Below are 13,776 nucleotides of genomic sequence, written 5' to 3' on the forward strand. Positions count from 1 at the left end.
TTGTCAACGTCGGTTAGTTCTGACAGTTTTGCGCCTGATGTGTCAATATTCAGACCACTTTTAATTGTTTTAGTCATTCCTAGTATTGGGAAAGTATTTTTTTAGCTTTGAATAGTTCTACTAGTGGCCCGCGACTTTGTCCCCGTAGAATTCAGTTTTCCCGTTTTCACGGTATTTTTTACTGCTGAAGTTTTTCGCTCTTTTTACCCTCCTCTACACTTCCTAAGGATTCTTCATATCTCAACTTTCTACGCTCAATAGTTTCAGCTGTGCGTTGTCCTCAGTAACGAAAGAGTTTTTGACTGACCGTGCAAGCATATTTTCAGCCTTGCAATATTTTTTCATACCTGTATGAATAATATCTATTCACATCGAAGTGTCTTAAGATCTGTGAAGAAACACTATATCTCCAGCGGGGTCACCTTGCATTCGTTACACTGTACTTATATTGTGCAACGTTATGCATGCTGTTGGCGAAACGAGAATATCAACGCCTCAAGGCACTATTTCCTTTGACCCATATACAACAATAACTTTGTTTTTCATCTACCGTTAGTTTTCCTTCAATCACACCTTATTTGCGAGTGTATACTGGTCGAGCATCGCAATTGGGATCTTATTGTCTACCACAATAGGTGCATATTGTATCGTCTTCTCTGAAAAGACAAAGTTAAATTTGCATTTGCTGAAATAGTAGATTGTTGTCGTTTGTGAGTTAGTCATCGTTAGTGCTTCGGAATAGAGACTTGTTGGAGCGTCAGTCAGTCAGTCGTGAGTGTCAGTCGTTGTGAGGTGCTCAGTGCAACAGTGACCTTGCCGCGACTCCTGCGCACGATCGAGTTGACAGTTCTATAATGGATTGCTTCGTACAGTACCCAGGTAGTGAGTGACTTTCATATCATCTCTCATCCTTCATCATGATCAGTGCCAGTAAGTTCAGTACATTATTATCTTAAAACTTATCGTAGACATCGTTTATCAATATTTAATAATAAATTTCTGATAATAGCATTACGTAAATCAATCAAGAAACAAAACTCGACGTCATGCTACTAATCCTTTACGTTTCGGTGTTAATTTGTATGTTGAAGTGCTAATGGTGTATTTAACACATTCTGTCCACAACACATTTATGAGGCACTCCATCGCATCGGAATCGTTTATTTTACAATTTGTTTGCTTTCACCGAGGATGTAAGGCTTGGCATGTCGCAACCAACGCCATATAAGAACATCGAGTAGTTTAAAATGCAACAGCGAGAACGTCTTATTTTCTGACCTTTTTCGGCTTAAATGAACGGTTAAGATACCTGTAGTGACTCAAAGATCCTTTATTTATTCGAAAATGTTCAAGATATCGCTGAATAATATCATTAAAGCTGCCCTCGTTTTAACAAGAAAGTGTACTGAGAGAATACAAGTACAAAATGAGTAATATCGGAACGTCACGAGTCAACCTCGTTCTTGTTCGCGACAAAAACCGTTTTTTGTTAATTATTTCATGCGGCACGCTTTTCGTGCAAACGAGACAAACACAGGTGCACTTAAATCGCAGAATTTTATTTCAGCGATTCATCGAGTTCGTTCACACTTTCGTGCGAATCGAAATAATTAGCGTGTTGAATCACAAGTTTTAGGGTTCTAAACAATGTTTATTGCTTGTGAATTTCCAAAGAAAAAGTTCCCTTTCAGATCTGCGATCGAACGGCCGCGGCGAACCATTCAAATCAAAACATTATTTTCCTTCATCCTTTAAATCCTTAAAAAAAATGCAGATTCCATAGAGAAAATAGAACGCAAATACTGCATTTGACTGCCACCCATTCGTTCAGAAACGTCCCGGGCTCCACGGCAATGGGAAGTTGTAATAGCTCGTTGAATTTGACTGACGACTGACTCGCTACAAATTGCCTTCCGTTCTTGGCGGAACGCAAAATTGTTTGGTCCATATTTGAACGCTCGTGATTTCATCACGTCCCTTCTATCCGCTGCACTCGATTACGCCCGGCCCATATAATCGAATATTCGAATGATAAATCGATTACAAATCGGCTATTGTATGAAAATGGACAATGCTTGCAGCAACTGTTTTGTGTCCATATTCAATGAAATTGCTAAACAGTTGTACAATCCGCTTTGAGAGAAATGTGGAGTAAATTGTACGTACTTACATGAATATGGAGAAAGAATAGAAAATGGATTCCTTGTCGCTGTTTAGGTTTTCAGACATAAACAGCCATTTGTTTGACATCCTTGTAGTAATTGTAAGTTCCTTCAACATCTTCCGTCATCCTTCATAAAAAAAGAACGAAAAAAGCAAGACTGTTGACATCACAGACATCTGCCTACGTTTTTTACGGAAACCTCGCACAGATTTAATAGGTATCGACAATCGAGTGCAACAAAAACAGATGTCTAGACTCGCAAAATCACAAGCAAAGTTCGTTGACTTGTGTAAATTAGCAAGTTTATGCGCAAGAGTACAAGTTCAGGGAGCCAGTGACATTTAGGGCGCTATTTCGGCGCGTGCGACGGCGGCTGCGTTTTGTCGTATCTATTCTGATTTATGGATCGTTTACGACGAATGCAGTGATAAAACAGAGCCCTTTTGTGTTTTACTCCTTCCTTGACAGCCGGGACAGATGACTGGGGTAGGATAAATAAGGATTAATGCTGGACTTCAAATAGCTATGGCATTTGTAGTCAGTATTTCTCTCTACGCTTGTTGATATGTTTAATAGTGCAGACGCTGTTTACATAAATACTGTTGCAAAATGTGCATTGGATGTTGAAGTGAGCGCAAATGTAACTGCAGTTGGTGTAGGATGAAGTAATGATAAGTTTTGTCAGGAAATTGCGGCGCGTAGACCTAACTTAGAATAGTGAACCTTACAAAACTTGGAATACATAATAGGAAATGGGTATTTCATAGTCATTCGCGTTTCTAATAGGATTTCCAGTAATATACTTCTTAAAATATAAACATCAGCAGCAGCACTACGTTTTCCACCTTACTTTAAGTAAAGGATTTTTCTCATTACACTGTCATTATTTTGGATCAATATCGGCCTCACATGTATTCTTACAAGCTCCATATAGACTTTAAACAAAAAATGCTTATAGAAGCAGACACATTTCTACCCATAGATAACATTACTACAGTAGTTATAAAACAGAAAGCAAAAGTTTCATTTTATAATTGCCACACATTTTCTTCTGGGGTATAATTTTGTACTTAATAAGTCATCGATACGGCTGGAAACCTATCTACGAATGAGCAATTTGATCTACTAATTACCTACACTCAACTGCGTATAATTTCCTTCCACTTGAATACAAGTTGTTCTGGTTATATCTGATTTAGATGAAGTAAGGAACTTTTCACTGTAGAATCTTGAGAAGAATTGTTGACATACCGAAAGCTTTACCAAGAACATCACTTGCACTCCTTCATGTGTGTCTATTGTACTCAGAACAAATGTAAAGAACTCCCCAAATTTTTACCTATGTTCAAAAAATAAATGATTCTGTTTTTTTTTATGAGACAGTTCCTACTGATTTCTTTTTCTTTGTAAAAGGCTAATTTGTCGGGCTAGGAGACAATAAACATAAAACTAGATGCCTGCATGCCTAGTTCGAAGCTATCGGGTGTAGATCACACTATCATTTCGTATGTCGTCATGAGTTCAATGGAACCCTATTAGACTCGCAACTTCCGATGCAACAGCAATGGAATCAAAACCGTAACTATGGTGCGACATGTGTCAATAATATCGCTTTAAATACTTACAGCTTAAGATTTCGCTCAAGTTTATTTTCTATTGCACATGTTATAGGAAAGTGGTATGTTATTATTACGTGTGTTGGTATGAAGTGGTCGAACCGCTAAGACATCGGCAATATCCGGTGCAGACTCAGATAGCCATCATTATAAATGTTTCCTTTCCTATAAAAGTGAACTTCTTTGATCACTGTTGTGTAATAGTGTTTTTTATGGTTCCTTTATGTAATAACTGTTTATATATTTATTTATTTATACGTCTACTTTTGAAATATGACTATAAGCTATCAAGTTTAAATATATTTTAATTTTTTAATTAGTTAGCGAGTCCACAGGTGTTGGTTTGCATAATTACGAGGAAGTAGCGATAAACTTGTTTTTAATTAATTTTACGGTTGAAATTTTTGATAATTTGCAAGTGCATTTTAATGACCTTTTTTTACTAAGATGAGCGTTTGTATTTGCAACAAAAACATACCACTACCGAGACTTTAAAATTAAGAAACTATAATATTTAATCTATCGCCATATTTTTTTTTTTACTTTAGGTAACACCAAATGTCAACGCATTCCAGCAAACCTATCACAACTATCTAATAAAACATTTATTTCTTCTTTTCTTTTTCACCTGCGACACTCATAATTTAAAAACCCAATAAAATCTTTTAGCCCGCAACTTAAATCATTCTGGCGACACGATCTTCAAAGTTATTTTAAACCGGTCCGATATTCTACCGCCCTAAATAGATTACACTCGTTCGTACAAGTTTACACAATGAATGACTTATACTCGGTCATCTTTTTCTTTTTGCCTCTTCCAAAATAGATGGTTAAGATTTCGAGGTGTCTCTTTATAGTTACCGTTATAGGATAATTCGTAAATCATGTTAGTTATAATAAGGGAGTAAAATAACAGTACTTAATGGCTTTTAATTAATACCATTTCAGCACTGTTCCGCTTCTAGAATTTTGCTTACTGACAGAAAACTATCATGATTTTTTAAAACTAAAAATAACAACGTCAAAATGTCAATGCACTAAAACATATTTTGACGTTCACAACACATTAAAAAAATGCTATTACCCATTACAAAATTATGTGCAAACATCTTGTTATAAGCATTTACTGCAAGGGTCAACAACTTTTATTACCTGCCATGACAATAAATCTATGTAAAAAAGAAACATGACACAATATTCACTGATTATTTGACAGTCTGTCAATCACTTTAGAGACAGTCAATCAAAACAATGCTTGTTAATTTTGAGTCGAACATTAAATATCAAATTGCAACATAATAAAAACACATTTCCGCAAATACTGCACTTGACCAGTATTTTTTATTAACTCCTCATTGACACTTAATATATGGCAGGAAATAATATTTATTTTTATATTATCCGTCATTTTTAGAATGGCAATACTTTCAATTATTGTTGCCATAAATAAATATACATTGTGGTTTACGGTTTTTTTGTAAAGCCTTGTGGTTATAGTCAATATCCGATTGCATTTGTGTCCGCTATTGTATAATAAAATTTCATTAGCTATTGAAATTGTTATTACAACAATTACATAAGTATAAATAACTAAAAACCTAGTTCTAAGCGATAAGCTTAAAATTTATGACGAAAACAAAGACAAAATTATTTATAGGAATATTCGTAAAGACGTTTCGACTAAGATATTACTTATTTAACTTATAATAGCGCTAGTAAAACACTTTGGTGTAATATAAGTTTTATGGGACATAAAGTTGTCCGCTACAATAAAATATAACCGCATCTAATACGACGGCCATTATATAGACACTTCGTTATGGTGCTTTACCATGTATTTACCCATACTTATGTGGGCCCGCACTGCACATAAACATTATTAGAATGTTATAACACTTTGATCAACAAATTCATATTTACAATTTACCGATGGTCCATTTAAAAGTTACATTAGGGCCGCCATCTTGGAAAAAGGGCCCGATGGACAATAGTAGCAACCCCACAAACTTAGGCTTTTCTTGACTCCCCTACACATAAAAACATAAAATTGGGTCCTCGAAAAATGCAGCTTAGGCCTTAAAGTGTAACATTTCAATGGACAACGACCAATAATCATGACAAGTGTCACCGCCCGTCAAAACAACAAAAAAATCCGTCGTTGAACTACAGTTGGCGGGAAGACACATTCCAAAAAGTTCACACTATTTTCGTCTAGTTGTACGCCAATTTATTTATAAATCTAAGTATATGATACAACAGACATCACCTGGCAAATCACCAGTACTATTGCAGTACACATTAACCTACTAACAGATATTTCTCTCACGGAATAGCCCGACCTACATGCATGCGCAGGCGCATCCCATGCACGTAATGACGTAAACAACGTGTATTTTTAACGGTACTCGTCTGTTGTTTATCATTATGTCTATACTTACTTTATAATATATTCCGCTATCACGCAAACATTACTGCATCGATTTCTACAAAATGTTCATTGCTAAATAGCTTATATATCTGGCTTTCAAACTGCAGTACATTTGATCAAAATTGGTCTGCTAGATTTGGAGATATAAACATTATAAACGACTATGTTCAATCAAGCAGTGGTTAGATGCTGCAATTTAAAATCGTGAAAATAAACTGTACTAGTTTTATGAAGAAAGGTGGAAAGTGTTCTGTACTCTTTCTTCCGTAAGAACCTGCTGATGTTTCTCAATAAAGTTGTACTTGCGAGTTTTTACAGAACGTGTTTATAAAAAACGTTTGATCTTCAAGTTTTATAGTTCGACTTTCGTAAAGTTTACTTGAGTAATCTTTGCAACATACAGTAGTAGATGAAAGTATTATTTATTTATATCTAAATACATACAATGATCTCTTTCTACATCGCAATTGCATCTTTTATTCTACGCTTGAAACAATTTTAGTACTGTGATGTCAGTTTACGAAATCCAAGACATGACATTACCTTATAACTAATTTACTTTAAAAATGTTTCAAATACTCATTCCCTTTTTTTCTCAACAGCTGTATCTGCAAGATGGTCAGCGCTTCGCGCGGCTGCGACCAGGCGCGGTGGGGCCAGGCGTTTGCGCAGGGAAATGACGGCCTTGAGGGAAACCCTGGATGATATCTGCGAGCCAGGAGACTGTGCTCCACAACCACACACCAGGGCTCAGCTGCACAGGAGAATTGAAGAGTTGAAGGTGAGCTCACGATTACTTTCCATTTTGGGTACCTACTTTACTAGTGCCAGTTTAACCTTATACAGAGTGATGAGGTGACTTCAAATAAGTATGTGAAAAAGTCTATAAAATTTCACTCTGTAAATTAACTGATACTTACCCATAAGTAAGGAAACAAGACGCTAAAGTTAAACCTGATATTAACTGTAGATTATGGAAATCTAATAACACTACAATTTGACTTGATCAAAATCATATCATTTCAAGATTAGTTTGATTAGTTATTTAAAAAACTTGCGGAAAAGAAGGTATCAACTTGCTAGCTAACAAAGAAAAATTAAAAATTGATTCATTCTTCAAGTACTGCTGACAATATTGGATTAGACTAAGTCTTGGTTACTCGAAGTAAGTTTATAGAAGGGATTACAGTTTTACGTCAAACCACTCACGTGGAACTGTTAATACTAATGATAAATGACAAGTAGAAGTTATACATTATCATAATTGTTCAGTGAAAAAGAAAAGTAACATTGAGGACACATTCCTTTCTACGTCAATAGAAAGGCATTGAAACTTAAGAAAAAAAAATCTTATACACGTTTCACGTTCACCATACTTAATGATCAAATATTGTGGTCTTGAGTTTTGTTAATAGTTTATTTATTCCTATAGTCCAGGTTTGATCTTCAGAACATATTATAGGGAGCTTTTTTTAAGGAATCTACACACCAAACTCGGTTTTATTACAAAGAGAGTCGATTCTTCATCGACAGCCACCAATATAACAGTGATATTCGGTGCCTAAACTCGGACTCCTACCTACACAAAACATTGAGAATGGTCGTTATTAAAGCAACAGAATAATAACACTATAATCTTCCTTCATTTCCCAGGAGCGTCTATCCCGCCTGCTAGAATGCAAGGTGTCGATGTTAAAACTGACAGTGTCCGTGCGCCGTGCCCTCGGCGACATGGAGTCTGATGATGGAGGGTTGGCGACAGACCTGGCCACGCTACTGGCTGCTTGGGATGATGCGCATCAGAGGTAAGAAGAACATATTGTGATAGTTAGATAAGATATTGAAACGTTACACGATTTTTAGTTGCTCTCACAACTACACTGGAGAAACTATTTTTATCTTCTGAGTAGTTCTTAGTACACTTTTAACTGAAGCAGAATACCATTTAAGTGCGACTTGGAATTGAGTAACGTTTTAGTTTTCAACGGTTAGCCTACATTCTTAAAATATTTGTCAATATGTTTTATTTTCGTTTTATATTTAAGCCATTTCTATACACATACTACTCGTTAATATTTAAGATGTTTACTGTTGATGATACAAAATAACCCCATTACAGTTTCTATACGTCATAATCTAGTTTCTATTACCAATACTAATCATCTTACTTCTTTTCAGGACCTCAAACGAGCTCCTATCACTAGAAAAAGCAGTCTGCGCCTGGGCAGAATGGGAGAGTGCTCTCCGTGATTTACAGGGAGCTTTGCGAGGAGATTTAGCCACATTGGAGTCTTTGAGAGACCGTGGAGCGGCTGTCGGAGACCAGACCGAAGTGGCTGCTCAAATCAGACAGTTGGCTGCTTCTCTCGTTGATAAAAAGAAGGTAAAGAAAACCTTAAAATGGCCTTCTGGTGTTAAATAGTTTCAGGAGGTTCTGCATTTTTTTGGTTATTGTGTAAAATGTTCATATTAATTTGCAATGCAAGGAATAGTAGCTAACTAAACGAGTTTATTGACACCGTTGAATCACCGTCACGGTCTAGAATTTTGCATAGCATTGAAATATTACTTCAGTATTTCGCAATGTGTTTTGCGTTGCAATTTTGTATGAAAATACCAATTGAAAAATAACAAAATTCGGAAAGCGCTAAACATTTTTTGTATTTAGTATTATTTTCAAACGCATCTATTTAATGACTCTAAAATCGAATATATTGCTTATATCTGACTTTTTTGTGAATATCTAATCTGAGCCCCTAGAGGTGTCTATTCGAAAAATATTATGGGAGTAATTTTTAATATCAAACGCTTGCGACTATACGATACTACCTTATGCAGAAACTCATGCTATTACAGGTGGCTAATATGCCTCATAGAAACGGCAAGTGATGTCATAAGTTCCTTGAAACTAAACTGTACTTTTATTCCAGGGTGGTTCGACATGCGATTCTCTGTCAGACTCTGGTATCTCGGACGGTGACAGTGAGGGCGCCGGCCGCCGCGCACGTCGCCTCAGCGCTCTGCGTGAGCTCGCCAGGAGACTGCAGGCTGCACTCGCGCCTAACTCACCTGCACAAAGAGCTATTGCTAAGGTAAATATTACAACCAAATTGCCGCCTAGTCTGATCTAAGCTACTATTGAACACTTATTTGATTATTTTTCCTATTAACTAGGGAGGGTAGTTGGTGTTTATGATTGTCATTGGTTGCCAATAGTCTACAATTCGTTAGAATAGTTAAGTTAGGAATCGGCCACCTCATGACAGACAGTTCTTTTCCCCCCATTGCAAGACATAAGTCTCGTATTATCTTTTACGCTATTCTGTGGTCCTAGTTACCAATGTTCCTGACAAATAGTTAACTTAAGGATTGCCAACCTCATGACAGACAGTTCTTTTCCCCCCATTGCAAGACATAAGTCTCGTATCTTTTACGCTAGTCTATAGTCCTTGTTAACTAAGTAGGTATGTTCCTAATTTCATGAATGTCTTTTTTTGCAGCGTATGGAGCAAACAGAAAACGAAGTACGCACACTACAGGAATCGTGTCGCGCTTTGGTTGAACAGAGCATTCCAGATCTTAAGATTGAGGAGGAAACGTAAGTTATTCATAGCAAATCATATCTTACAAACCTATTATAAATACAGACCGAAGGAAAAATATTAAACTTATTATGTCTTTTACAGAAGGGAGAACGGTATCACCACTATAGCTGGTAGCAAAACTGGCGCTGGTGATCCTGACTATAGTCCACGTGGTGGGTGGGTGTGGCGAGTCCTACGCTCTTCACTGCCAATACAACTATGCCTCGTGGCTCTGCTCCTGGCCGCGTGGCTCGTCGAGAGGCCGCGCTGCTGCGACGCCCTCAACTCCCTCGCGCAAACCCTCACTCCTCAACTACGCTACGTACGAGGACCTCCCCCAGTCTGAACGTGGACACAAACTGTCCAAAACCACGGTGATATCTACGTCCGAACACTACTGTGTTCGACTTATGAATTGTGAATTATATTCACTTGTGATGAAAAAACTAGCTCTTAGCTATGACCCGCCACCGGGCTTTTAGTATTAGCACTCTTTTGTGCTCTATCATGGATGTGAGTTTTTTTAGAAGAATGACGGTAGACGGTGGCTATCCAGCCAGGATTGCGTGAAGCAATAATTTTTATTATTATACTAACATTTGAATGATATTAAAATGTTAGTATTATTATACTAACATTTGAATGATAGAGGAGCTCGTGGCTTAGTTAACAACAGCCGCACGGATCGATCTCTGAGGTTAAGCTACGCTTGCCGAGGTTGTTCCGTGGATGGGTGACCATCTTATACATATCGAGTTCCTCCGTGTTTCGGAAGGCACGTTAAATTGTGGGTCCCGGCTGTCATTTTCGAAGATCTTTGACAGTCGTTAACAGTAGTCAGAAGCTTGAAAGTCTGACAACCAGTCTTACCGAAGGGTATCGTGTTAATACCTAAGTAATTGGGTTGTGGAGGTCAGATAGGCAGTCGCTCCATGTAAAACACTGGTATCCAGCTGCATCCGGTGAGACTGGAAGCCGACTCCAACATAGTTTGGAACAAAGGCTAAGCGAATATATATACTAACATTTGAATGATAGACGAGGTGTTTAGAAGATGTTTTGATTGACGTTGTTACTAACTAATACCTAACGGAGAAAATCCAAAAAAAGGAGGTATTAATACTAGAGGAGTAACCAATTTACGTTATAGTTTTAACAAGAAGTGGATGATGTTAGTCTGAGATGGGACAAAGTTAGACAGATATTGGTTTGAGCAGTATGAAAGTATGGTTGAATCCGATCGCTATTAGACATCCTTAATTGCTCACAGCAAAAAAATGTTACAAATAAACAAAAGTGTTCCAAAAAAATAATAATCATCTGTATCAGATGAAGTTCAAACTAGTTAGCCTAGTTATTTTAATATTAATATACTAACAATTTGACAAACATTTCTTAAGTTTGTACGTAGAGTAGAAGCATGCCTATTTTAGTACAATTATTTGATAGGATACTTAAAATAGGTGAGAATGCGCTGTGTGACAGATATTCTACAGTATACTTTTTATTAAATTATTCTTTTTCAATGCCTACTATATAGAAACTTGGAAATCAGTGTCTTAGAGCGTATTTACGTGAATTTTGGATTATAACTGAATCATACTTTGATATACAAGGCGTATATTTTACATTTTATAATCCAAAGATGTTGCGTAAATAAGGCTTTATATTGACGTTCATTTTAAAAATAAACAATGAGTTAATGGAACTCTAAGGATGGCATACCATTTGCTTCAAAAAAAAATACAATTTTAGTCTCATGAAGTCTCATGAATTTCAATTGGGAAATTGAAATTCCTTTTTGGATATTATGTGTTTTTTTCTTAAAGAAAAGTCGATGGTATTAACCCATTCAAATATTAAATGAACAATTTTAGACGCACTATAAAGTAGGCATTTAAAAAGTTAACGTTTTTTACTTCCCAAACTGTCAAATAAAAATTCTATGAGTTAACAGTTGTGGCCTTACCTGAATAAAAAAATATAAAGACTGATTACTAGTGCTTCAATAAAATGAACTTTAGCATTGTTAATTGTGCAATTAACAATACATATCCATATTTCTTAGTACCTTTATTTGTCATTTATACAAAATATTAGCTGAAAACATATTTATCGTACATTATTATTCTTAAATAACTTTTTGTCTACGTACCTATAGTTCATACTGAATTCATACTTTACTCTATTATAAAAATCGTTTCATAAAAAAAAACTGTTTGAATGACAATATCTTCATAAAAATATTTTCTAAAAGCCTATGATAAATATGTTTCTAGTTTTATGTCGCCAGTTATAAATGTAATCATTTTTATTACAGGTAATAAATACATTTATTTCAAAACTCCTTTCCAAATATATTAATAATACCATTGAATAAGTATGTGCCTGATTAATTATATTATTATAATTATTTGTTGTTGTCAATTTAAATATTTCTGCGTATTTTATCTTATGTGTACGTATTTATTATATACAATTGATTTATTTTTAATTAATTTTCAATTACCTAGATGAATTTTTACAATTGGATTAAAATATTATTATTCTATGTCTCTTTATGTCCTATTTAGCATTGAACGAGAACTTTCATATTTTTATTTTATTAATTTATCATGTAGGTACGTGTAGTATCATATCATTTTATCGTAATACATAATTAGTATTACTTTGAAACAATAAATGTCTTTAAAATAAAAAGACAGCATGTGCTTAAAGTAATTTTTGCTCAAACTGTACCTTCAGAGTCAATAATGGCTGATGTAAAATACAATCAATAAAAGTAGTAATCAACAAAATATGTAACAATAATTCAATTTCGTCATGACTATGTACCAAACGTACTTTTTAAACGTAAATTGACATGTTGAAAATATTTGCTTTCGATGTGTGAAATGCTAAGTCCTGGAAGGGCTATTGTAAAAATGCCTTAGTTTGTGTGACTGTCTTGAGTGGCGCATTCTTAAACACGAATGTATAATTAGTATGTAATAAAGTACACTCTCCCTGTGGTTTGCTATTAAAAAAATGTTTTGTTCTAGTAATTTTATTATCCTACCAAAGTTTGTAGGATTACTAAATTTTATTGTATTATTTTAAGTATGAAAAACCACAGCGAAAGTACTTCAACATTCTATTATTTTCCTATTAAGGCAGTCATTGCCCCTAGTAGTGTGTCATATTTATTTTAATTTTTATATCTTAGTTTTTAACTAGATAATTGGAAGAAAATAGACATGCTATGACAATGCATTTAATTTTTTCTTTCTTAGCAAGGACTTAAGAGCGTAATAATTAATCGGTTGCATAATGGTATGTTGGCTTTTGGAATGGAAATAAAAAATGAATTTTTATATTGTGTTTTCTTTTATTTCACCCGAAATCAAACCAATAAAAAAATATTTAAATAAAAAAATAATTCAAGTCATAACGACCTTTCTCAATTATGAAAGCTTTCCTAGAGGCGTAAGAAAACGCACCTAGCATCACGTACAATTTTTTATACAATACCTAGACTCGTAGTTGCAGTACCACTATTAATAATTAATGAATTCGATAATGATACTAGCGCAAGTTAAACATTGTACGAACGCTTACAAGGATACTTCCGCAAATGTAGATTGGCACGATATACCTACCTACCTACCTACCTACCTACCTACCTACTGTAATGTATGTTGCATGACATTTTCTAATTTTTTATTCCTCACTTGTGCAAAATACTTTTTGATGTACGATATACCTACTTCGATAACCTTGCGGCGTTACCATCGACAAAAGTTTTAAATTGGTATCTTCGTCCATACAAATTGATCTATTATTGACCGCCTACGGGCGGCCATAGTTTCTAGTTCTGCGTCTTTGTCCGCTTAAAATTTAAAAGATATCCGAAATAAAAAACTTATGTATAACGTTTTGTTTTTAGCCTTCTTTGCTTGTCAATAGATATTGCGTAATTTTTTATGATGTAAATTTGTCATATTT

The 13,776-nt window shown here is 35.2% G+C and overlaps 1 protein-coding gene across 3 annotated transcripts in view; it reads left to right on the forward strand.

Moving 5' to 3' along the window:
- klar (klarsicht) overlaps positions 1-13,145 on the forward strand; it is a 345,461-nt gene extending 332,316 nt beyond the window's left edge. For all 3 annotated transcript variants that reach the window (XM_076128607.1, XM_076128609.1, XM_076128608.1), the window contains 6 exons: positions 6,811-6,989; positions 7,862-8,013; positions 8,387-8,591; positions 9,139-9,300; positions 9,709-9,806; positions 9,895-13,145. In XM_076128607.1, coding sequence (XP_075984722.1) covers positions 6,811-6,989; positions 7,862-8,013; positions 8,387-8,591; positions 9,139-9,300; positions 9,709-9,806; positions 9,895-10,138 — 1,040 coding nt within the window. In that variant the 3' untranslated portion in view covers positions 10,139-13,145. The remainder of the gene's footprint in view (positions 1-6,810; positions 6,990-7,861; positions 8,014-8,386; positions 8,592-9,138; positions 9,301-9,708; positions 9,807-9,894) is intronic.
- Positions 13,146-13,776: the final 631 nt, after the last annotated feature.

This window comes from Anticarsia gemmatalis, chromosome 21 (genome assembly GCF_050436995.1).
Source record: "Anticarsia gemmatalis isolate Benzon Research Colony breed Stoneville strain chromosome 21, ilAntGemm2 primary, whole genome shotgun sequence".
Taxonomy (NCBI): domain Eukaryota; kingdom Metazoa; phylum Arthropoda; class Insecta; order Lepidoptera; family Erebidae; genus Anticarsia; species Anticarsia gemmatalis.